Consider the following 26,190-nt stretch of genomic DNA (forward strand, 5'->3'; position numbering starts at 1 on the left):
CAATAAACCTCCAAAGTTGACCGAAACACCATTTTGTCCGTTAAAGCGTTGATTTTTGCATGAATTTTGGCCTTGAAGTCCATCAGGGCAGGCCTGCCCCTAAATAAAATTATAATATTTTGATAGGTTAGGACGTAAGGAATAATTTAAGATAAGATTTTTTTAGGGGCATCCCTGCCCTGGGGTTGAAATTCACAAAAAACCTACAAAAAATAAGGAAACCTGATTTTCATAATCTGCTTTAAATTTATGCCTTTTATTCTTATAGACAGACTAGCTCAGTTGATATATGTGCTGACTTTTACACCTTGGATACTTTCTTTTTAAAGGCGGGGGTTCGAATCCACCTGGTACAACACTTTAACGTTTTAAATTTCCCTTTTTCAGAAACTATTTTATTTTTTTTTATAGACGTGTATTTTTCTTTCAATTATCTAATCCCTTATGCATGCCAATTCTTGATATAAGAAACACTTAAGAGATATCAAATTGTAAAAATCCAATGTACAGTTGTCAGTCAGTTGGAACGAACCTCAATATAAGCACACTTTCTCTGAGGACAAGAATAACTCACTATGTGTTACTCAATAGAGGTTCTCTTGGCAACATATTGAGCTGTGACGAATTTCAATTGTATATATTCCTTAGAATTTAATCACCTTGATTTTGGCTTCATATTTCAGTAAATGCACTCCCTTGGATTTCATTGAGGCCTATATAATTTGCACACATTAATGACATGTTTTAATATCTCCACAGATAAATAGCCTAGACATAAGGAATAGAATTTTCGAGACAGTAGGCATTACCCTTATGCATTATGAGAAGTAAAGACAAATATCAATTATTACATTTGGAGATAACAAACTCAGAAAATCAAAGAAAGGGTTTCTCCTACCTCTACTCACTGAAATAAAGATTTAGGAAAAAACAAATTGTTATATGTATTCAGCTTAATGTCATTAAGTGGAACGGAAATCGACAAGCTTTTAGTAGAGAAAAAACCAAGCCCGGCCCTATAGGTCAGATCCCTATTTATAATGAAGTGATCCTTTTATGACTGTATTTTATTCAAATTTAAGTAACAATGCACAAATTACATAAAAAAGTACATTAATAAATAGTACAAATATTTTTGTTGACAAATCTTGTCTTTTTTTGGCCATTGCACATGTAATAAATTCTAGATCATACATTTGAAATAAATACTTGAGAATTTCACACTTGAAAAGTTCAATGCAAAAATGTCAGATCCACACTTGTAAATACACATAATAAGATCTCTAGATTTTGTCTGGTTCTCCACTCATGTCTTAAACATGGTGGGTTTTATTTCAGAGATGCACAGTGAAATTCCGTTGCAGCATTCTGGACTTGCAAAGGATTACCACTAGCATGCTTATTTTTTTTCACTTTTTAAATAACTACAGTTACTAGATTTGGAATTCATCTAAGATACTCATTTGTTTATAACTATTATTTTTCCTTTACTTGTAATATCTTTAAAAAGATAACACATGGTACATTATGAAAGCAAATACACATGTACCGGTACATGTATTACAACACAGATCCCAATAAAGCTGAGCAATGATTGAATAAAATGTAATGATTCCTGCTGTAAAGCCAACCAGCATATCTGTAATCATCTAATACAACATTAAGTGTACCATACAGTAAAATGATACACCACAATGTTCATTTGAAGACCTCAATACATTTACATGTAACATATATTTATGGAACAGTGGCACAGATCCAGATATCAAGTGCCCCTGGAATAATCACCAGCTGTTAGTACATACTTTTTGCCATTGTGACAGTCTTAAACAGTCTAGTGTTAAATATCATAATTTAATTAATTGGTCTTTGTACTGAAATGTGGCAGTGAGTTTTCTCTTGGGCCTGCAGTTTAAGAGATTTAGTAAATGACTTTTATCCTTTTAATGGACAGTTTTATGTGTAACGTCATTTGTAAGTCGGCATTATAGAGAAGACTTCTGTCTGAAGCTGATGAGGGGTTCCGTTTCACTTCCCGTGCTGCGTCCAGATCGCCCGGACCGATTGATAATGGCACTCCCACTGGAGCCACTGTACTGCACATCTGACTGGAAGATGTTGAGACGAAGCCTATGATTGGCTGGGAGTCCCCAGAAAACCAAAGCAGCTAAGAGAGCTTGAAGGGGATTGGATACTGCCTAAAATCAGAAAAGTAAAATGTAGACATCAGAATCAGACAATATGGCCTAATGCAGCTTTGTACTGGAATTAATTTTACATTACAGTTTTCACATAAGTGACTTCTATGCACAGTTTGTCACATGCCTACTTCACAACTTTGTAGCACTCGATATCAAAATTTTACAACTTTAACAGATATGTACACTCAAACTTCATTATTTTGATTTCAAGAGAACCAAGATTTTACTTTTGTATATCCAAGGATTCAAGATAACAAGGATAAAATCTAGAAGACTGGGACTGTAAAGTACATACTGACATACCCCTGGTATTTATGATATCAGTGTTCAAGATTACAAAATTCAACTGTATATGATTGACAAGTATTTTATGTATTACTCTTATACCCTTATCTTCTTCTAAAACCAGTCTTTAATCAATGAACATGAAGACTTTACCTATATAAATAAATACATACCAGTATTTACTGAAATGAAGACTTTACTTAGTATATGGGTAAATAATTAAGGGACATTACATACCATTAGTATAAAGAAAGCCAGGATGCTCTTGTCGTCTGGTATAAATGATGTGGCGGCAGCCTTTGACCTCAGCAGTAGAACTGCATTGACAAGATTAGGTATCCAACTGAAAGTCAACCATAAATTATCATAACTCAGTTCTAAACAGCCATATTTTATATCAGAAGGAATCAATCGATTTCGTACAATGGACTGTAGTAATAAGATAAATCTTTCAAAGTCAGATTTTACTCCAAACAATATGTAAATGATAAACTAGAAATCATTATCTGGAAGCTGTGTTGCCTCTCTAGAGCAGCAAACTTGACTTGTTACCTAGACATCCTGAAACTTTATCTAACTCTAATGCTATAACTACCCTGTATACATTACCCTGTGAATATACTTAAATCTTAAAACCTTGTATAAACTCATAAGCTATGTACAACTAAACTTTTACCTAAAAGCTTCCAGAAAGTACTATAATCCTTCTTTTATGGTAACTCACCAAACGAAATAAATGATGAGAATCAGATAAAACTTGGTATGTATGGCATCCACTAGTTTTCTTTCTGAGGAGGTGTAGCGTCCATAGTGCCAAATAAGAGCCCGCTTAGCTGAAAGAATAACAAGCCAGATTATCATCAGAGAATAGGCTCAGTCGCCATCAGTTTCTGTGTCTTTGGTCAATAATTTTGGGCATCTAGTCTATTTGTTTTCTAGTCATTAAGTATAATGGCAATGGTGACCTACCTGACTTGCCTGCCTGGTAGAAAATGATTGGATTACCAAGCATCACTATGACAACGGGGGACAGGAAGAGGAGATAAACAATGGCCGACTTTGTAATGCTCAGAGAAAAACATCTGTAACAGAAAAACATCATTCTACATATTAAGTAGATAATAAACACAAAGGAGGCCCATAGGCTTTGAGCTTTGGCTTTAGAAGACTTAAAAACAATGAAATTAACTTACGTTTGGAAGCCTTTATAGTACACTACTACTCCAGCTGATGCTGTTAGAATAGCAGGGATAAACCACCCCACAAACACTTTAAGACTAGAGGTCCTGAAAATATAAAACAGCAGATATACCAGCCAATGTCAAAATTATCATAATAGATATGATGAACAGAATAAGTGAGCTTAAAGATGTATAATAATTGTATGATATCTAATTTTAAAAATCATTATAAAAACCAAAATCAGATAAACTTAACTTCTAACAATCAAATTGTCACACAATTAACCAACAAAAAGCCTTTAAAAATAAATTCCTGCAATTTTATTTTCAAATATCTACCTATATAAAAACTAAAACCTTTTTTATCATGAAAATGCATGGTAATTGAGCATCTGAAGAAAAATCTTATGTTAAGCAACTGGTTTATATAAGCCTTATAGTTTCTTGGTGAATACTGCACCCATAACTTTTAAATTTTCTGGAAAATGTAGGTTTTCAGCGAAGCAAGTACATTAGTGTGCATCCTTAGATGTATCATCTCCATGCAAGTTTGTTCAACATAGTGCTTAAAGTTACTTGCAAATGAAACCTGTATAAAATAATAACCTATTCCACTAATCCAGAAAATGTAAATTTTCATCCGAAGCACACTAGAATGCACCCTTAGATGTACCATCCATGCAAGTTTGGTCATTATAGGGCTCAAAGTTACTTGGAAATAAAAAGTGATTTACCTGTTTATATCAGAAAATGTAGGTCAGATTATAAGCAAGGTGGTATATGATTTATCATCCATGTAAGTTTGGTCATAAAATTTTATAGTAACTTGGAAATAAACCTACCAAAAACTTTAACTTTTGAACATCTGTCAGATTAGCATCCGAAGCAATATGTCAAAATGAGGTGGCTGTACCATCCATTTTTCATTTATTTTCTCTCTCAGTAATGAAACCTTCACCAATTGCATTTGTTATCAATCGATGTATACAGAACTCCGAAGCTATTAGATTCATACTTACAGTTTATCATCCATGTAAGTTTGGTCATTATATGTCCTCCATAGCATGGAAATGAAACCTGCACCAAAAACTTGACCTGTACAGGTGAAAAAATGTACAAGATCCACACCTAAATCAAATGGATAAACTTAACTTTTAATCACTATTATGACTGAGAGGTAATCTAATAACCTTCACCAAAAACTTCAAAATCAATATACATGAAAATGTACATCCATTCAGCATCCAAGCAAGGCTGGTAGTATGCAGCCTAAGATGTATCATCCATGTAAGTTTGGTCAATATACTTTCCATTGAAACTTGGAAATATATCTGCACCAAAAACTTTAACCTAATTAACTTAAAAATCAAATTTCAAGGTTTGGCCATATCAATTTATTTAGGTCAATACACATGTATTACCATCCATGCAAGTTTGGTCACATAGCTTATAAACAAAACCCTTAATGAAACCTTCACCAAAAAGTTTAACCTGGAGAAAAAATGTACAATAATTAATACAAAACAAAGGCTGGTGTCTTTGTTGTACATATGTAAGTTTGGTCAACATAGGGCTTATATTCTCGGAAATGAGATACACCAATAACTGCACCAAAAATGTTAACCTGCACCAAAAACATAAACCTGGATTTTTGCTGAAATTGCAGCATCTGAAACTCTGATGGTACAATGAGACACACAGCAACATCTTCCATGCATGTTAATCAATATGACATAAGTACAGAAAACTTCCAAAAAACTTGATGTTGACCCGGGACGAATTGTGAATGGATGCATTGATGTTAAACTACAGGTGAGCTAAAAACATTAAAGAGAAAACCAAAATCAGATAAACTTAACTTCTAACAATCATTGCATGCAGTACGCTGAAAAAGCCTTTAAACAATAAATTCCTGGTTTATTTTCAAATATCTACCTGCATATTTTTGAGTAAATAAGTAACCTTTTTTACTTAGTTGCATGGTAATTGAGTTAAGAAAACTTTGAATGGAAATATGGAATACTGTAGATCACTAAATTTTCGCGACAATATTTAATGTCATTCGATATTTTAGCGAAAAAATTTTGAATTGTTTTTCTATTTTATCTTTTAAGGAATACTATTATACGCAAATTAAATTTTCAGTAGCACACTTTTGCGTAATTAAGAAAGCAAGTTCTCACGAATAAAAAGTGATTTACAGTATATCAAATGGTACAGATTATAAGCCTAGTTTATATGACTTAATCCAGAGCAAGTCTAAAATTTTATTATAAACAAGAGGCCCACGGGCCTTATAGGTCACCTGAGTATCATGTAACAACTTTCAAACAATGGAATTTGGTTTGTGTTTTAAAACCAGAGGCCATGAAATTCACAATTTTGAAAGAGTCACCGTTGCTTATCATAATAATACACTTAGCATGCTTACTCTAGTTACTTTATACCCAGAGGTAGATCAGAGTAACAAAGAGAAAATGCATTTCCACTTTGTAACCAGTTGTGCACCTGACCCCATAGGAACCACATATTTCAAAATTTTGGAAATTTTATCATAAATTTTATTTCATCATGAATGATTTATTAATATTAAAGAGCAGATTTCAAAGCATTAATTTATTTTTAGACTATGTAACCCCCTCCCCCCCCCCCAATACCCCTGACCCTGGGGACATGAAATTAACCATTTTGCTAGATGCACCTTTTTTCATCATAAATATATATACTTAGATCATTGGCATAATACCCAGGAGCAAAGAAAAATATTTTCAAAGAATTCATACATTTTCATTATATAATCATTAGAGGCATTTAGAGCCCTACCCTAACACCAGAACACCTGACCCAGGGGCCATGAAATTGACAATTTTGGAAGAGGCATCCTTCCTAATCATAACTATGTTCATAGTTCATTGGTTTAATACCCATGGGAGTAGTGAAGAAGATTTTCAAAGAATCAATGTACTAGTTTTTTCATTATATAATCAATAGAGCCCCCACCCCAACACCAGAAACCCCAACCCAGGGGCCATAAAATTCACAATTTTGGAAGAAACACTCTTGCTCATCATAACTATATACTTAGTTAGTTTGTTTAATACCCAGGAGCAAAGAATTTTTAAGGGATTTTTTAAAGAATTAATGTATTTTCATTATATAATCAACCCACTCACCCGTTTCACCAAAACCCCTGACCCAGGGGCCATCCAATTCATAAATATGGTTGAGGCACTCTTGTTAATAATAGCTACTTAGTAGAATAATTCATTTAATACCCAGGAGCAGAGGAGAATGATTTTTGAAGTAATTAATGCATTTTCACTATATGATCAATAGAGCCCCGCCCTAACACCACAACCCCCAATCCAGGGGTCATAAAATTCACAATTTTGGAAGAAGCACTCTTGCTCATCATAACTATACTCTTGTTGAATACCCAGGAGTAAAGAAGAAGATTTTTTAAGAATTAATGTATTTTCACTATACTATTGTTTGCAACTGACTGTAAAGTTTCACGTTACGTCACGATCTAGTTGACAGCTTCACTCAAGGTAATTTGTACACGCCTCCTAACTGCAAGCTTTACGACTGGAACTTTCTTCTTATCCCTGATTGGTTGCTCGTGCTACAGACTATTTCCGTATCAATGTTGATAATTTGAGTTGACCAATCACGTGAATTGTTTACGCTGGATGCATTTGAGGAAAAAGATTGTAACGAAACGTGAAACTTTACAGTTAGCTGCAAACAATAGTATAATCAATATAGCCACGCCTTAACACCAGAAACCCTGACCCAGGGGCCATGAAATTCACAATTTCTGAAGAGGTACTCTTTGTCATCATAACTATGTACTTGGTTATTTTGTTTAATGCCCAGGAGCAGAGGAGAAGATTTTCAAAGAATTAATGTATTTTTACTAGTATATAATCAATAGAGCCCCATCCTAACACCAGAAACCCTGACCCAGGGGCCATGAAATTCACAATTTTCAAAGAGGCACTCTTGGTCATCATAACTATGTACTTGGTTAGTTGGTTTAATACCCAGGAGCAGAGAAGAAGATTTTCAAACAAATAATGAACTTTTACTATATGATCTATATAACCCCGCCCTAACACCAGTAAGGGGCCATGAAATTATATATATATATATATTTTACAATCATGCAAACAGTTTGACTGCTTGATGTTCAGGAGTAAAGAAGAAGATTTTTAAAGATTGCACTAATTTTAGTGGTTTTGGCCCCACCCCTCAGGCCCCAGGGGGGGCAGGGACCATGAAATTCACAATTTTTTTTCCCTTTCACCCATAGATGCTGTATACCAAATTTAGTTGAAATTGGCTCAGTAGTTCCAGAGAAGAAGCTAAAAATGTTCAAAAGTTTACAAACGACGTACAACGTATGACACACGACGACGGACGAAAACAGATAGCAATAGGTCACCTGAGTTTACTCAGGTGACCTAATAAAATACAGTTGAACTTTTGACATCTGGATTACCAGACATATGTCAAAATGAGGTGGCTGTTCCAACCATTTTTCTTTATTTTCTCTCTCAGTAGTGAGTACTGTCAATTGCATTTCTTATCAATCTCTATACAGAACTGCTATTAGATTCATACTTACAGTTCTTTGTTGTTTGACACCATATAGGCCTCCATAGCATAGACGAGGTGCCAGAAATGATTGCAGGTGAAAAAATACAAGATCCACACCTAAATTAAATGGATAAACTTAACTTTTAATCACTATTATGACTGAGAGATAATCTAATAACCAAAACTATGACACTCAAAATCAATATACATGCATGTACATCCATTGTACTCATCAACAAGTTTCGTAGGTCAGCCAAGGGGACAATTTGAGCAATACACTTTCCATTGAAACAGGTACAATATATCTGATCAAAAGTTCTAATAATTATCTTTCAAATATAGGTTTGGCCATAAAATTTAAATCCTCAATACACATGTTTTTTAATAAGACTCACATAGCTTATAAACAAAACCCTTATTGAGTCAGACACAAAGTTGTAGGAGAAAAAAGTACAATAATTAATACAAAACAAAGGTTGTCTTTGTTGACATATAGACAGTGTAGCATTCTCTGCTGATAATAGATGTATTCTGACTAAAAAATAAAACTGCTTTTGACAAACTTGCTGCTCTGATAAAACAGAGAAACAAACATAGGTGTTATCATCCTGATAAGTCAAACAACAATCTTACAGAGAAAATTGCTAATTTTAAAATACATGTATAACCTTAAAGAGATATATTGTTAAAACAGAATTTAAGTTTTTAATGAAATAGATTTGCAATGGATGTCATGTGATATATCAAATTTTCTAGATGACGTGCCAAGTATCAAACTTTGAATGGAAATATGGCAGATAAAACAATATTTAATGTCATCGATATTTTCAGAAAAAATTGCATTATTTTTCTTTTTGCTTTTAAAGAATATTTAGCAATCTAGCTGTTTGAGTAGTGCCCCTTTTCATGATAAGAAAGCAATGATCTGACAAGAGAAGGAGATTTACACAGACAAACTTCCAGCTAGGTTTGTTAACAGTTATTGGTCCACAAAACAAAACAAGTCTTAGGTTCCTGACTGTCCGAAGAAATATGTCCGGTAGTTTAAATCCAATGAACCCCTAGCTTTGCCTCACCTTCAATCGAACTTGAACATTACACCTACATAATTATATCTAAAGGACTTCAAATTTGTAGTATTTTGTACAAAATTTGAAAGTAATGTCAGGCAGATTGATACGTTTTTGATGCAATTCATTGTGACATAGGCAACCCATTTTATACGATATAAAATAGTTTAGGCTTTTTAAACTGCAAAGGAGTTTATAAAAAAGCATAAACTGGTCCAACCCAGTTTATACCGAATAAGAGGGGTAGCTATTTAATTCTTTCATTATAATTTAGTTTTACATTTGGTGACAGAACAAAAATAATGGCTAAAAAACTTCAATTTTGTATTTTGACAAAAGAAATAATGTCTGGATAAAACGTTTTTGATGCAATTCATTGTGACATAGGCAACCCATTTTATACGATATAAAATATTTTTTTTATCCAATCAAATACAGCGTTACAACCAGAATTAAATTATAACTGGATAAAACTTACATTGCTGACAATACAGAAATAATGGCTGGATAAAACTTACATTGCTGACAATACAGAAATAATGGCTGGATAAAACTTACATTGCTGACAATACAGAAATAATGGCTGGCATCCATACAGGTCTTCTTTGTGTCAGGGAAGGCGTGGGCCAACCACACTGCAGACCTCACCAGCAAACCTGGCAACATAATAGACAATTTAAACTTAGACAACATGATCAAAGGTATTGGTCTTGTAGTCTGATTTCATTTAATACTAAATACATATTATCCAATGAGTACCCTTCACATCCATCTCCCCACTCTACCCCAAAAATAGGGGGAAAATTAAGAGCGAAGTTAAAACAAATGCTGTTTTTCTCCATGAGGAAAATAAAGTTAAAATACCAGGGTTCCCTTCTGTGATTATTAAACTTGGATAACTCTACCTGGATGTAGCTATTAATAAAAATTTTTGTTCCTTCTACAGACTAGCTAAGACTTTACAATTGAAGTTGGAAACTACCACAGCAACCCTGATCATTATTACTAAGTACTAGAGGGTATTATTTAACATAATACATAAAACTAAAAGTTCCTGCATATAGAAGCTAACCAGACATAAGTCTACATATCTAGGCTACTTCTGTGGATTATTTGTCTTACCTATGACGGCCAGAACGTTGACTGACACCAGGCTTTTGATGATGCTGTTGAGATTCGGTCCAACTAAGATTCGGTTTTTACTCTGAAACACCTCCGAGCTCCCGTCCTTCCTCGGCCAGACAAGAAACAGGACAGAAATCAGACTAATGGAACAGAACACGACAGAGAGAATGTTGACAACTTCTCCCACCGTCCTCCCCTCTAAATCCTTAGAATGCGAAACGTTGTGAGCCAGACAACATTTGGATAGAAATCCCGGGGACGCCATTGTTCACGCTGAGTTGGCTCTGATTTTAGGGACACAGACTTGGGGCATTCACTCACATGGCCTGTTGTTTGTCAGGGGAAGTAATCCAATCTTGACGAATACTTAGACAAGTTAGTGTATCAAATCACTGTTGTCTTACTGTCTGTAATGAGCATAATGTAAACATTTAGTTACATGCAGTTAAACTTGTTAAAGTGCAAGGCTCAAATTTCACTAGATATGCAACTCACAAAATGAGAGGTAGAATTCCCAAATTGTGAGTTAAAAATGAGGTTACTCTCAAAAACTTGCAAGTTGATTTTTTCCTTGGGAAAATATCAGTCCCTTCTTGGTTATAGTTTTCATTTTAGTTATTTATTTCATGTCCTCCTTCTTTAAATATCAATAATTTAAATAAAAGTAACACTAGTTCTGTATTGTGTATTTGAACAGAAGTTCCTTTTTCCCTTAAATTACAATCATGTATTTAATTCTAATTTTAGAAAGGCTTTATATGAAAATTGTGAGTAGTCTTATAAAATTGCGAGTTCACATTCTTGGTACTCGCAGTTTATTGCACTTTGTAGTTTTTAAGAGTTTCTAACTCTGAAGTTCTTCATCCCACAGATTCTCCTACTCATGTCCATCAGCAATTAAATCACTTTATCTTTAAATTGGTCAAACAATTCACAAAAATGTTTACTAATTAAACATTTATGAAGTGGGTGTATTCAACATATGTCATGTTCAATGCTAATTTTAAAACTTAGTCAACACATGGTCAATGAGTAAATAATCATACAATTAAGGAGAAATACCAAAAATCCAAAATCATTATATTAAAATCAAATATGTCCTAGTAAAGTAAACAGACATGTTAAAGTAGCATCTTCTCTCAATACCAAAATGTGATATGTGATTTTTATATAATTATATCCATATTCATATGAGAAAAAAAATGAAGTTTTGTTTTTTTTTACCCTTTAAAAGAATATTTGCTCCCATTACAAAAAACATGAAAAAAAATGCTAAAACAAGCTGCTCTAACAGTCAATTAAAGCTATACAGCTAAGTCAAGCTATAAAGCTAAATCAAGAGATTGTACCGGACCTGTTTATTAAGGCATGATCTACATCCTGAAAATGTCAAACACTTATTTCAGTTTTTGTACATTATAGACATCATAACACAGCTGTAACATCCTATTCAGAAATTGAAATTGATGAATACTACATATAAACTTGCAAGGGAAAAAAATGAAAATTAAAACTAATTTACCAATGTAACATGATCTGTAATGTTTCTTACCTTGATCAGAATACTCAACTTCTCAAGGCAACATCGAACACAGGTGCCCGTCATGTGACGATTCGACTGAACTCTTCAAGTCTTGTCACAGCATTTTTTCGATCCGGACTTGGAATGATAATTGTGACACAATTTTCTGCTCTAAACTTGTCTTATTTTACCTTTAATTTTGTCTAGAAACAGATAAATTTACAAGTAAAATGAGTTATGTAACAGGAACTAGTACCAGTGATCCATCAATAAACAATAGCATGGTATCCCGACCCCGATCCAAAATACGATATTTTAGCTAGCCTGTGCACTTGTACACACAGCCCCCTCCTTTTTAAATCCAAGTTTAGGTTACAATCTATGGTTAAAAAAATCAACAGAATGTATGTACTCAAAAATGACACTTAAAAGAATAAATTTTATCGGGTTCGGACTTCTCAGTGTCACGTGATGTACGTTGATTTTACGTGCGACGCCATTGCGGCAAGGAAGATGAACAATTTGGCGAAAACTTAGAACACGTGCCATTTAAAGTTAATTAATCATTATTTAGAAAAAAGAGGTAGGTATAAACTCAGCAGGTTTATTTACTGGTGACACGAAATGAAGAAGTCAGGAATGAGACGCATTAGGTGGAAAATTATGATCGCACAAACAGTGAAAAATTTACTTTGTTGACCACCGAACCCTGGTTAAAATAATCTGAGTGTGTTTCAAAACAAACCCTCAGCATAGTTGAAATGCGTCCTATATAATTGCAATGCGGATCAGCTCCGACACGGTTTTGAAGAAACCACATAATTGCATAATCAAGCATAATTTTTTTGGAGCTTTTGCATGCTTTCTACCCTAAATTTCCAAAAAATATATCATATAATCCTTATTCATAACGAAAAAAGTAACATTTGTCAATGTTTCTTCTTTTTTTTGCATCAGATGTACACACAATGTTGAGATTCAAAACTCTACTTGCACAGATCTTTTAGAATATTATTAGTTAGAATAATCTAACTGTGTCTCAGGACAAGCCCTCACCACAGTTAGAATACCTCCCATATACTCGCAATGTAGCAAAAAATTGAAGAATCGATCTGAAACGATTTTGAAGAATTCAAAGGAATTTGCACGGAAAATAACTTCAAAATTAATTATAACAAACCTTTTTGAGGTTGTGTAAGTTTTTATACCTAAAGTGTAATCCAATTAAAGACGAAAATTCTACTAATTTTCTCCATGTTTTTTCTCGCTTCAAATTTACACGCCATGTTTACGTTCGGAACTCTCTTGGTTGTTCATAGTAAATGCACTGAATACGAGTTATCGCCCGTGTTTCATACATGCCAACTTTCCCGATTTTTTCGGGAGTACCGATTTTTAACCCTGTCTACCGCTTGTCTACTGATTAATTTTTTTTCTCCCATTTCTACCGATATTTCGAAAATCTGGATTTTTTACCGATTCGCTCTGAATAATACAGTATTTCTGTGTGCAGAAAACATGGCTGTTTCAATGTTTATCGGTAGGATATCTGTTTATTGCCGCTGATAACAGGTAATCAACAAGGTGTCAACTGTGCTACCAGTCATTACAGAGGTTTTAATTGCTCCTGAACCTCATTAACAGTGTATTTTAACCGAGATAATTATGCCAGATGTGGAAATTTTAGAAATACACACGACGCTGGATACAAACTGACAAACTTGTGAGAGTTCACACTTACAGCAAACTTCGACAATATACATATAAACCGTTCATAAAAGGTGTTCAAGTTTGGGAATATGACATTCCTCATTAAATTATAATCTACTTCATGGGAAAGACACTGCCAAAATCCAACATGGAAAAAAATGTGCCTGCAAGTAAAAACCATTAGGACTGCCCAGAGTGATTAAGAAAAAAAAAAGGAAAAGATCTTTTGCAGACTTTGATTGAAAAAGTTAAAAATGACTTCTTAATATTCCCTCTGATTAAGAAAAAACTACTTTAACAATATATTTATATAACAGTAACCTTATAAACTTTGTAATTTACCAACAGACAATGAACAGTTCAGCTTATTTGTAAAGTTTAACATCCTTACTCATGTAATAATATGTTAACTTTGTGTATCACTTTCTTTAAGACAGGGGGTATATTTATCTTAATATTAACATATTAAATAAGTTTGAATAAAATTGTCATTTTTTAAAATTTCAATTAATATTGTATTTGTGCTTTTGTTTAAGTTGATAGAGAAGAAAACACATTTTGAAGTAGTAATAATATATGATATAATTAAGGTAGTACTAAGTAGATTGGTAATTTAGGAAAAACAACCTACAAAAAGTTACTTCACGACAAAATGCCGCGAATTAGGAACTTCAAAAAATGTCGTTACGCGCAATCTCCCCCAAGAAAATTTTCAAAAGTTGGCATGTATGGTGTTTACTTTGCTACATTGTGAATACACGGAACGCATTCTATTGTTAAACCGGGTCAGTAGGACATTTATCATTTTAACGATAGAACATTCTATCTAGAATATTATCTGCCTCATAACTGCCCGTTTATTTTGCTTCATTGCGGAACACATTAGTCCATTACACCTAGTCCAGTATAAGTCGTATGAAAGATTTTTAAAAAAAATATGCTAACTTTTAAGAATTTGGGTCATGTCATTAATGCTACATCATTTATCCTATGCAATTTTTAATTATTCTGTTGAATTTTGCATTTGTCATCCGTTGCTCTGCGTCTTAGGGTTTCGATTTAAGTGTGTTAAACCAAGGCACCCTCGCAGTTGATTACTTATCTCTAAAAGAAAGGTTCGTTTTCACCAGCAAGTATACCTCCAAGTTCAATTGGGTTAACCATATTAAAAAAAATTATTCAATTATTTAATCAAAACTTAATTTGTATAAGAATAATTAGGGGTGTGCAATATTACCGGTATATCGGTATATTGCGGTACTATCCACCACGATAATATATCGCGATATGAAAATTCGATATTTATAAAAATATATAAAAACCTCCTTTAAGAAATTAAAAGTGTGTCGTTGAAAGAAAGTTTCGTTCGGGAGAGAGAAAGAGAGAGAAGAGAGAGGGGGTGGAAGCTTTTAATTGACTGTTGCAGATTTGAATATCTTACTTTGAAATAAAATTACTAATTAATAAGACTTTAAAATAAAATTTATAAGGAAGAAAATATATAAAACATTTTTACCATATGTATTGCGGTTCTCAAAATCTCAATTGAATCTACACGATCGACATCGCGGTGAAATGTCAAGTTCAATATACATGTACATATTACAAGTAAATAGTCATCCATGTTTTCACTTGTAGCAGTGTTGTTTTAATTATTTTTAATAACTTTCTCATGCCATTTTAAACACCTTATGCTATAGCAGGAGCATGTATATATTAAAACAGGCCATTTCCTGATTGTACGTCTTGATGTGAAATTAGGTCGGGTTAGACTAAATTACCAAAACGCACAAAAACAGGTCACAATTTCTTTCTGGTTTTTTAAATTTCATTTTGTAACCACAATAAAATTATTTTCATATCTAATATGTATATTGTTTTAATCTTTAATAACAATGCTACTTCATTTTCCCCCCCCCCCACCCCCCAAAAAAATAATTCAATGAAAAAAGATTATATAATCTGTAAAAAAATTTATTTCAATGTAAAAATTCTCCAAGAGAGTTCATCATGTTTTACTATTTTACCTGGAATTTGATTAAAAGTAAAGTGTTAATTTGGTGTGCAATCAATGTCTTATCCCTCCTCCCGCTTTTAAACTTAAAGATAAATTTAAATAGTCAAAACTTGACAGCATTTCAAACATTCTGCTCAAATTTATTAATGTATATATTGATATATTGCAATATTCAAAGTAAAATATTGCAATATATCGCAATATGGATTTCCTTCGCAATACCCAACTCTAAGAATAATGGAATAAATTTTTTCAAACATTATGAAGCTAAACTTAATGTCATGTCATGTGACCAATAACTTTTAGCACAAATGTATTTTGAAACGTTTGATTACAGCAGCTATGGCTTTTCCGTACCTGATTGGACCGGGTGGTCAGCCCTTCATCATACAACAGGTGCCCCTGATTCAACAACAGGTGTCTGTCATTCCTCAACAACAGGTGCTCCCCCAGCAGTCTCAGGCCGTGCCCCCCAAAGTACCTGATTACATGTCAGAGGAGAAACTGCAGGAAAAAGGTAGAATTAAGAATCTTCATTTTTGACTAGCAGTTGTATTTCTAGCGTGTACTCGAATTTGTGACAAATTGTACAATTTTGTATTCATTTGAAAAGTTTTCTGGAGAGAGCTAAGCTATAATTTATATTTGATATTTCAGCTCGGAAATGGCAGCAATTGCAGTCAAAGCGATACAGCGAGAAGAGAAAGTTTGGTTTTATCGATGCACAGAAGGAAGACATGCCCCCTGAGCATGTGCGGAAGATTATCCGTGACCATGGAGATATGACAAACAGAAAGTTTAGACACGACAAAAGAGTCTATCTTGGGTAGATACTGTTATGACTAAGTCTATTTTATGTAATTCTATATAACATGTCTTAATATTGTAAAATTTGTTTATCAATGCACCATTTCTCTGCAATGTTACCTTTCCACAAACTTAAAATTTACAAATCAAACATTATAAAAGCAACATTTTTACTTTCACTTTCAGAGCTCTGAAATACATGCCTCATGCTGTGTTGAAGTTGATGGAGAATATGCCCATGCCTTGGGAACAGATCAGAGATGTCAAAGTTTTATATCACATCACAGGAGCAATTACGTTTGTCAATGAGATACCTTGGGTGATAGAACCAGTTTACATTGCTCAGTGGGGGTAAGCCTTAGATGACAGTATACCAGTATTAGGACTAGATTTCATTGCTAAAATGGGGAAAGGGGATGGGGGTGAGTTTGTAGTAAATGACAATAGTCTTGGAATTTTGAAGAGTACAGGATCAATTTATTTGGAGAACAACTGGTAGATTACTATATGTGTTGTATATAAAAGTTATTCATCAATGTGCAATAAAGGTAGATTGATTGCACAAGTGTTGTTTACAGAGATGTTATTTTGAGATATTGTTTAACAGGACAATGTGGATCATGATGAGACGAGAAAAACGAGATCGTCGTCACTTTAAGAGGATGAGGTTCCCTCCCTTTGACGATGAGGAGCCACCGCTAGACTACGCTGACAATATTCTGGACGTGGAGCCACTGGAAGCCATTCAGATGGAGCTGGACCCAGAGGAAGATAAACCTGTCATGGAGTGGTTCTACGACCATAAACCACTAGTAGGCACAAAGTATGTTATTACCAAGTCAACTAAGAAATCATGAAGCTCTAATTTATCACATGCACTTATACAGTTATGATATAGTGTGCTTCTTTAACACTTATAATAATGAGTGATAACAGAGTAAGAGGGTAATTGGTCAGTCTTGTGTAATCACTGTTTATGAAGTAAATCTTGAGTTTTAAGCCACTCATAGAAACTTTGTATGTAGAGTAAATTACACATAATAGGCTATATTGATACCTTGTACTTAAATTTTCATTATTTTAGGTATGCAAATGAAGGCCATACTTTGTATGTTCAATCTCTATTTTAGGTATGTAAATGGCAGTACGTACAGGAAGTGGAACCTGAGCCTGCCAATCATGTCCGTCCTCTATCGTCTTGGTAACCAGCTACTGACAGATCTGGTGGACGAAAACTACTTCTATCTGTTTGATCTTAAGTCCTTCTTCACGGCTAAAGCTCTGAACATGGCCATACCGGGTGTTTGATCTTAAGTCCTTCTTCACGGCTAAAGCTCTGAACATGGCCATACCGGGTGGTCCTAAGTTTGAACCACTGGTCAAGGACAAAGAGTTACAGTAAGTCGCGTACATGTGGCTATTAACCAGTACTTGGTACAGAAGAAAAAGTGACTGATATTCATGATTATCAACTTGAACAGTATTTTGTAAGACAAGTTTGAAATATTTACCATGAATAGTAATTTGTTCTCGAGGCTTGATTTAAAATTATTTCTTTTTGGGATATTGACGTCTTTATTTCTTGCAGAGATGAGGACTGGAATGAATTTAATGACATCAACAAGATCATCATTCGTCAGCCAATCAGAACAGAGTATCGCATCGCCTTCCCGTACCTATACAACAGTCTACCGTTCCAGGTCCATCTGTCGTGGTAAGACATTGTAGTGGTTCTTACTGAGAAAAAAAATCATTATCTGGTGTACTTTGTAAATCTAGTCTGTCCACCAGTCTGTGTTGACAGTTCTGATAAATTCTTGCACTCTATTGTGAATGATTCAAAGTACACTGTATAATAGAGCTTTTGAGATTATTAATTGACCACCTTTGGAATTCATATTAGATTTTACCTTTGTTCTTCATTAGAAATATAATCTGTGTTGTGGATGACCAATTGATACTGTTATAAGCGTAATTTAAGTATGGCTGATTTGTTTGTAGGTATCATACTCCAAACGTTGTCTACATTAAAACAGAGGACCCTGACCTTCCAGCATTCTACTTTGACCCCCTGATTAACCCCATATCACACCGACACGTGTCCAAGGTAAGAATCTCATAAAGTAAATAGCTGGATCCAGCTGTATGCTCTGTGTTGATGTTGTACAGAGTGTATGTGATAAAGAAGAACATTTTTCTGCAGTTGAACCCTACTGTTTGACTTTTGATGACACTCCACAAGATACATGTATATATCATATATGATATAGAAAGTCAGATTTCTGCAGCTGAAAGTTAGCTATAGTTGATAGAGTAAGTTAAATGTATATCAATTCAGAATAAAATTTGAGGATGCTATTCCCTAATTACGTGTATCTATTAAGACTTTGACAGGGATTTTAACTGATCATGTCGTTTGTAGAGTTCTGAGCCCCTGCCAGATGATGATGAGGACTTTGAGCTGCCGGATTACGTCCAACCGTTCCTCAGTGAGACTCCTCTCTACACAGACAACACAGCCAATGGGATTGCACTCATGTTCGCCCCGCGGCCATTTAACCTGAGGTCAGGACGATGTCGGAGAGCCATCGACGTCCCTCTCGTAAAAACATGGTAGATGTTTATCTAAAATTTTATGCATTCTAGAGGTGATTAAATGAAAGATAAGCAGGAAACAAATTATTCTGAAGTGCAGTACTTTACTTTTTGGTAAAAAATAAAATTTCAGTGTAGCTTTTTATTTTTTACTTGAATATTTTATGCATTAATGTAATATTTTACGCCCTTTAATACTCCTCCCTCTATTATCAGGTACAGAGAACACTGCCCCGCGGGAATGCCTGTCAAAGTGCGAGTGTCCTACCAGAAACTTCTCAAGTACTTTGTCCTGAATGCACTGAAACATCGCCCTCCTAAAGCTCAGAAGAAAAGGTAAGCTAAAGCTGAGAATTCAGAGTATATTTATATAAATACCTGGGAGCTATCATTCTGGTCTGGTTTTACATTATACCTTTGCTTGTAAGTGTCAAACATGTGCTTTAATTTTGTACAGTTCTGTAATATTTTTGTTTTATTCATAGATACCTGTTTAAGTCGTTCAAAGCCACCAAGTTTTTCCAGACCACTCAGCTGGATTGGGTGGAGGTGGGACTGCAGGTCTGTCGCCAAGGTTACAACATGTTGAACCTGCTGATACATCGTAAGAATCTCAACTACCTGCATCTGGACTACAACTTCAACCTGAAACCAGTCAAGACACTCACCACTAAGGTACAATGTATATAGACTTAAAGTTTGAAGTCTTTGCGAAAGTGGACTGTGCGATTGGTCTAAATGTTCAGTGATATTGATGATGAAGTCATGTGACGGGCGGACTGAGTTTGCTGCTGAGTGTCACAAAATCTGATAACACACGTTGTCCCATCTTATGATGATTTATAGAACAAGGGAGAATTAACTTTAATGTATGAGAGAGTGACTTTTTAATTAAAGAAGAAGTAAATAAATTCTGAGGTTAATCTAGGTTTTGGGGGAAACTACCCTTTTTGAGAAATTGGGAAAATTGGCTGGGGTTCTGGGGGGCCACTCCATACCACGAGCAGGTGCAGGATGAGCCGTGCTGGGGGGATGGGTTAAATTTCAGCATTTTATGACCATTTAGATTGCATTAGATAGCAAAGTAAAACCATATTTCACATCTGATAATTTTAAAGTTAAAATTAAAATTGCCAGTATTTATGAAGTAGAAACATTTTTGAGCTTTTATTATTGTAATGGGAATTTTTTCTTATCAAAAATCGGATATTCAGGGGAAATGTTTTCTTTTGGAAAAATATTAAATGTCAGTAGAAAAGATGCCCTAGAATAATCCCTGATTAATTCCTTTGAAACTCAAGCACAAGAATACAGACTATATATTAAAAAAATTATTTAAAATTTTAATTGTGAAGCTTGTATTCATAATTAGAATAATAAGTTTTGTGATTGCTCCAAATGTTCAGCAATATTAATGATGAAGTCATGTGACGGGCGGACTGAGTTCACTGCTGAATGTCACAAAATCTGATAATGGATTGCTATGTATACATGTATTCAAAATTGTTCAATTGTCCAAGAAAGAAGCAAAGCAATTTATTGATTTAATTATTTTCTAAGCATACAAAATAGCTCATGTATAATTATGTCATCAGTTTTGACATTGATGAATTTCATTATCATTTACAGGAGAGAAAGAAGTCTCGGTTTGGTAACGCCTTCCATCTTTGTCGAGAGATTCTGCGACTGACCAAACTGATTGTGGACAGTCATGTTCAGTATCGACTTGGAAATGTGGACGCCTTCCAGGTTAGAAATGGTCCAAAAACCGATTCATTTTATAGAATTAACCTTAGTAAACAAAAATTTAACTTTCTATGACAGTGAAATATACAGTAGTTTCATGATTTCTGTTTGTAATACAGCTGGCTGATGGAATCCAGTACGTGTTTGCTCACGTGGGACAGTTAACAGGGATGTACAGATATAAATACAAACTGATGAGACAGATCCGTATGTGTAAAGATCTCAAACACGTCATCTACTACAGGTTTAACACGGTAAGTCAGTCAGGGTTTATAATGTGTGAAAGTGTATACCATAAGGCTTTCTGTGTGGGATGTAGCATACTTATTTAGAAGACATTATTTTTGTTTATTTATTTTTTTCATTTTATTTGTCCTTTAGAGAATTTCTATCCTTAGAATTTTTTTTATTATACATGGATATCTAAAATCTAAATCAGACATATGATTGATTTTAATATTAATTTTGTGAATACAGGTAAATGTAATATTGCATCATACTTGTATTTGATACTGAATGAAATTCTTTGACATAACACATTTGTTTATGATATACAGGGCCCTGTGGGTAAGGGACCAGGGTGTGGATTCTGGGCCCCGGGCTGGAGGGTGTGGCTGTTCTTTATGAGGGGAATCACCCCTTTGTTGGAGCGCTGGCTGGGAAACCTGTTGTCTCGTCAGTTTGAGGGGAGACACTCTAAGGGCGTGGCCAAGACAGTGACCAAACAGAGGGTGGAGAGTCACTTTGATCTGGAGCTCAGAGCTGCTGTAAGTTGTGAACAAGAAATATTGATGTAAGATAAGATCTCAAGATCTTCAGCAAATAAAAACCTCAAGAAATGAAACATTATTGATGTAACTAAAGACTTCAAATTTCTTCAGATAAGTGCCTGAGAATTGAGATATGGAATGAGAATTTATGCATACATATGATTCCTGTGAGAGCTTGACAACAGAGATATCAAGAAAGCTCAAATAAAATTTAGAAGTTTGCAACAGCTGACTGTGAACACTGTACTCTCTCATAATCTTAAGTTGCTTAAGTAATCTGTGGCAGAATACGGATAGTGTAAAATTATTCTTAAATGTGTTTTAGGTTATGCACGACATTTTGGACATGATGCCTGAGGGAATCAAACAGAACAAGGCCAGGACAATTCTCCAGCATCTCAGTGAGGCCTGGAGGTGTTGGAAAGCCAACATCCCGTGGAAAGTCCCTGGTCTGCCCATCCCTATAGAGAACATGATCCTCAGATACGTCAAGGCCAAGGCAGACTGGTGGACAAACACGGCTCATTACAACAGAGAGAGGATTAGGAGAGGAGCTACAGTAAGTATTACACACAGATAGGGAAAGGGGAGGGGTTATGATGTATCCACATACCTAAATAAGGCAGGGCAGACTTTTGGACAAACATGGCTCACTATAACATAGAGAGAATCAGGAAGGGGGCTACAGTAAGTAATGTATACAAACAACATTACAAACAGAATTGGGGGGATGAATCTATTTGTATGTATAAAAATAGTGAATTAGACACTAAACTGGATGGGGAACATTGTAACTTGACACAAAGCAGGGAAGGAGGAGACTTGCATACTGTAAAGCACTTTTTATTTGCGAGAACTTTATTTTCGCACAATTACGCAAGTCTGCTCGTGAAAATTTTATTCTCGCATATAATTGTATTATTAATGTTTATATACAACAAAAACCACAGCTTGCGAAAGTTTTGTCTCGTTAATAAATACCAAATGGTGAAGTCATGAAAATAAGGTGTCGCAAAAATATAGTGATCTACAGTAATACATTACAGTAATGTTTAAACTAGAGAGGGATGGTTTATTAGCATGGAAAGGAAAATTCTTCACTGTTGTTTAAAGATAAAATTCATGTCGGAGTATGAGAGTGTTAAAAATGTACTCTGTATTCCAGGTTGACAAAACGGTCTGCAAGAAAAACTTGGGTCGTCTGACTCGTCTGTATCTGAAGGCAGAGCAGGAGAGACAGCATAATTACTTGAAGGTAGGTTAGATACTCGCATAATTTGAAGAAGGGTAAAAGATACTGAATATGGAGAAAAATTACTTGGAAGACAGGTTAAAGGTACATTAGGTTAGATACATGTCATTACTTGAATAAAGGTTAAAAAAATTAATGAATTTTTTTAGAAGATTACCTTAAAAAAAAGATTGATATATATCATACAGTTGCTTCTGATGAAAATTACCCATGGAAAGTCATTTTTTGAATGTAAATAAATAAATACCCTGATACATTTTCTGATTTAAGTTCTGTACAATGTATAAAATGATATTTTGACAGGATGGACCATACATCACAGCCGAGGAAGCCGTGGCTATTTACACCACTACCGTCCATTGGTTGGAGAGTCGGAGGTTCTCCCCAATTCCGTTCCCCCCACTGTCCTACAAACACGACACCAAACTCCTTATCCTAGCGCTGGAGAGACTCAAAGAGGCCTACAGGTAAGGGCTTTATTGTCTCTCTTATGTAGAATACAGAGAAACGATCTTTACACAACTTGTTATATACAGTATTTACAACTCTTTGAACTTTGTGCAATGTAAATTTTGTGTTGTTTCAGTGTAAAGAGTAGATTGAACCAGTCACAGAGAGAAGAGCTCGGTCTGATAGAACAGGCTTACGACAATCCTCACGAAGCCCTGTCACGTATCAAACGTCATCTGCTGACTCAGCGAGCCTTTAAGGAGGTAAGATGAAGTTTCTTGATCAGGCTTTTAGAAACTAAAGATTAGGGAATGTGGATGATTATTTAAGGTTTTGCATTTTACATGTAATTATATTGTACCTCTGTTTATAGGTGGGAATTGAGTTTATGGACCTGTACAGTCACCTGATTCCTGTGTATGATGTAGAACCGCTAGAGAAGATCACAGATGCCTACCTAGACCAGTATCTGTGGTACGAGGCTGACAAACGAAGGCTGTTTCCACCGTGGATCAAACCGGCAGACTCCGAACCTCCACCCGTACTGGTCTACAAGTGGTGTCAAGGTCAGTATACAGGAAATGAGTCGATTCATGCTCCTTGTAGGCTAGGTTCAAAGGCATTAAACAGGTACAAGTAGGTTCTAATTTAAACAAATCGTAATATGTGTAAATATCAGACAGATTAGGATTAGGAAGATGTGTAAGTAATGTTTGGTAAAAATAAAGCTTTCTGAATGATAAAGTTATTCTGAAGAGTTGAAAGCAAAAAACACTACTGTACATTTTAAAACAGTGTTGTATTTTCATTTTGTGTGCTGCGTAGATTTAGCAAAGTCTTAACTTCCCTTTGAAGTGTATAATGTGTATTTAAGTGAACAATAATGAGTGTATCTGTGTCTTACAGGCATCAATAACCTCCAGGACGTCTGGGAGACGGGGGAGGGGGAGTGTAACGTAATGATGGAGACCAAGTATGAAAAAATGTACGAGAAGATAGATCTGACGCTGCTAAACAGACTTCTACGTCTGATCGTGGATCATAACATTGCTGATTACATGACGGCCAAAAACAACGTCGTCATCAATTACAAGGTTTGTATAGAATCGGCATAGTAGAGAGAAAAAATGCTCAATAAGCTCTTATGATAAGATAACAGCTTTGTTTTATAAACTTGTGGTAAAAAATAATTATAGTATTGACTTTATTTGTTGCTGATAAAAAATTTTCACACAACTTTAAAATTCCAACAATGTCCTTGACAAGACAGTATTATGAGTGATCTTTCTTTTTAGGACATGAACCACACCAATTCCTATGGTATAATCCGTGGACTACAGTTTGCCTCATTCATCGTTCAGTACTATGGACTTGTCCTGGACCTGTTGGTATTAGGTTTACACCGAGCCAGTGAAATGGCTGGACCTCCTCAGATGCCAAACGACTTCCTCACCTTCCAGGTAATAGCTTTACCTGTATTTAATTAACAGTTAACATATATTGTGTTTACATGTAATTAGCCTTTCAGGTAATAGCTTTATCTGTATTAAATGTAACAGTTTATGTATATTGTGTCAGTTTACATGTAATTAGCCTTTCAATGATTGCCCCTGTGATTTGGTATAAGAATGATTTATTATGTTTACAGGATGTCGAGACAGAATCTGCCCATCCTATCCGACTCTACTCCAGATACGTAGACAGAATTCACATCTTCTTCAGGTACTGCTCAGATAACATGATTATATAAGATTAGATTCTAAATAAATAAAAGTTAATGGTTTGATGTTGATCACAAGAAAGTCTAGGAATATTGACATGCATGTTTGTGTTTTTGATAGATTCTCCGCAGATGAGGCGCGAGACTTGATCCAGAGATATCTGACAGAACACCCGGACCCCAACAACGAAAACATCGTTGGTTACAACAACAAAAAGTGCTGGCCCCGAGACTCAAGGATGAGATTGATGAAACATGATGTAAATTTGTAAGTCAGATAAATGTTTATCAGCAGCTTAAATAAACCATGAATAATGAAACATTATGTTGATCATGTGATAGGGGGATTATATTGAATTTCTGAGGGCTTCAATTGTAAATCTCTCAGATAATTTTGACATTAAAGAGGCATATTGTTGAACTATCATTTGAAATTATAAGTCAAGATTCTACCACACACATTTTTAACATTTACATGTATTATGATACTAGAGGGCGTGCTGTGTTCTGGGACATTAAGAATCGTCTCCCGCGATCTGTGACTTCCATTCTGTGGGAGGAGAGTTTCGTCTCTGTGTACAGTAAAGACAATCCTAATCTCCTGTTTAACATGTGCGGCTTCGAGTGTCGAATTCTGCCCAAGTGTCGGACGACACACGAGGAGTTCACCCACAAGGATGGAGTCTGGAATCTACAGAACGAGGTAAGACATGGCATGTTAACTTAAATAGTGAGTCATGTTGCTGTAATCCTAACCATTAATTATTATGTTTTCGTTAAATCTAAGGGAAACCAATACAAAATCTATTGATATTTTAATACATTCTACGAAAAAAAGTACAAACATTGTAAATGATGGACAAAAAAGTTATTTAGAATCTTTCTGCAATATTTATATGTAAATATGAAATGTAAATTTTTAGGACAACTTAGTCATGCCACTGATACTTGGTATTTAGTTTGTTCATGTAATTTGATTTATTTGGTTTCCTAGGTGACCAAAGAAAGAACTGCCCAGTGTTTCCTACGAGTGGATGATGAGTCCATGTCCAGGTTCCACAACCGAGTACGACAGATTCTGATGGCTTCAGGGTCCACAACGTTTACCAAGGTAGGATAGTGTTTCTGTTGAGCATA

At 34.8% G+C, this 26,190-nt stretch overlaps 2 protein-coding genes across 5 annotated transcripts in view; one reads left to right on the plus strand and one right to left on the minus strand.

The window, feature by feature from the left end:
- Positions 1-1,049: 1,049 nt before the first annotated feature.
- On the minus strand, positions 1,050-12,274 carry LOC134256951 (uncharacterized). Its single transcript, XM_062739624.1, has 9 exons — positions 12,017-12,274; positions 10,462-10,871; positions 9,898-9,995; positions 8,298-8,386; positions 3,680-3,772; positions 3,456-3,568; positions 3,211-3,319; positions 2,724-2,829; positions 1,050-2,198 (listed from the first exon to the last, which is right to left on the minus strand). Exons 2-9 carry the CDS (start codon positions 10,727-10,729, stop codon positions 1,986-1,988), a joined length of 1,089 nt encoding a protein of 362 aa, XP_062595608.1. The 5' UTR covers positions 10,730-10,871; positions 12,017-12,274; the 3' UTR covers positions 1,050-1,985.
- Positions 12,275-12,468: 194 nt separating this feature from the next.
- LOC134256946 (pre-mRNA-processing-splicing factor 8) overlaps positions 12,469-26,190 on the plus strand; it is a 28,916-nt gene continuing 15,194 nt past the window's right edge. For 2 of the 4 annotated variants that reach the window (XM_062739612.1, XM_062739613.1), the window contains exons 1-26: positions 12,469-12,569; positions 16,051-16,230; positions 16,371-16,539; positions 16,707-16,871; positions 17,128-17,343; positions 17,651-17,766; positions 17,822-17,918; positions 18,109-18,234; positions 18,522-18,627; positions 18,943-19,133; positions 19,332-19,451; positions 19,601-19,790; positions 20,745-20,864; positions 20,981-21,115; positions 21,419-21,628; positions 21,957-22,190; positions 22,797-22,886; positions 23,187-23,350; positions 23,470-23,596; positions 23,707-23,899; positions 24,240-24,427; positions 24,629-24,793; positions 24,982-25,055; positions 25,175-25,321; positions 25,546-25,756; positions 26,048-26,164. In XM_062739612.1, coding sequence (XP_062595596.1) covers positions 16,056-16,230; positions 16,371-16,539; positions 16,707-16,871; positions 17,128-17,343; positions 17,651-17,766; positions 17,822-17,918; positions 18,109-18,234; positions 18,522-18,627; positions 18,943-19,133; positions 19,332-19,451; positions 19,601-19,790; positions 20,745-20,864; positions 20,981-21,115; positions 21,419-21,628; positions 21,957-22,190; positions 22,797-22,886; positions 23,187-23,350; positions 23,470-23,596; positions 23,707-23,899; positions 24,240-24,427; positions 24,629-24,793; positions 24,982-25,055; positions 25,175-25,321; positions 25,546-25,756; positions 26,048-26,164 — 3,846 coding nt within the window. In that variant the 5' untranslated portion in view covers positions 12,469-12,569; positions 16,051-16,055. Of the gene's footprint in view, positions 12,574-16,050; positions 16,231-16,370; positions 16,540-16,706; positions 16,872-17,127; positions 17,344-17,650; positions 17,767-17,821; positions 17,919-18,108; positions 18,235-18,521; positions 18,628-18,942; positions 19,134-19,331; positions 19,452-19,600; positions 19,791-20,744; positions 20,865-20,980; positions 21,116-21,418; positions 21,629-21,956; positions 22,191-22,796; positions 22,887-23,186; positions 23,351-23,469; positions 23,597-23,706; positions 23,900-24,239; positions 24,428-24,628; positions 24,794-24,981; positions 25,056-25,174; positions 25,322-25,545; positions 25,757-26,047; positions 26,165-26,190 lie in introns of all 4 variants that reach the window. The other 2 variants (XM_062739614.1, XM_062739616.1) reach the window with 2 other exon arrangements.

This window comes from Saccostrea cucullata, unplaced genomic scaffold (assembly GCF_032062105.1).
Source record: "Saccostrea cucullata isolate Sc308-1 unplaced genomic scaffold, CSIRO_AGI_Scuc_v1 ctg858, whole genome shotgun sequence".
Lineage (NCBI taxonomy): Eukaryota > Metazoa > Mollusca > Bivalvia > Ostreida > Ostreidae > Saccostrea > Saccostrea cuccullata.

Coding starts and splice junctions, on each gene's coding strand:
- LOC134256951 (XM_062739624.1), bottom strand. CDS start 10,729: ATGGCGTCCCCGGGATTTCTATCCAAATGTTGTCTGGCTCACAACGTT. Junction 2,830..3,210: donor CTCATCATTTATTTCGTTTG/GTGAGTTACCAT, acceptor GTTGACTTTCAG/TTGGATACCTAATCTTGTCA. Junction 2,199..2,723: donor TGGCTTTCTTTATACTAATG/GTATGTAATGTC, acceptor TTCTGATTTTAG/GCAGTATCCAATCCCCTTCA.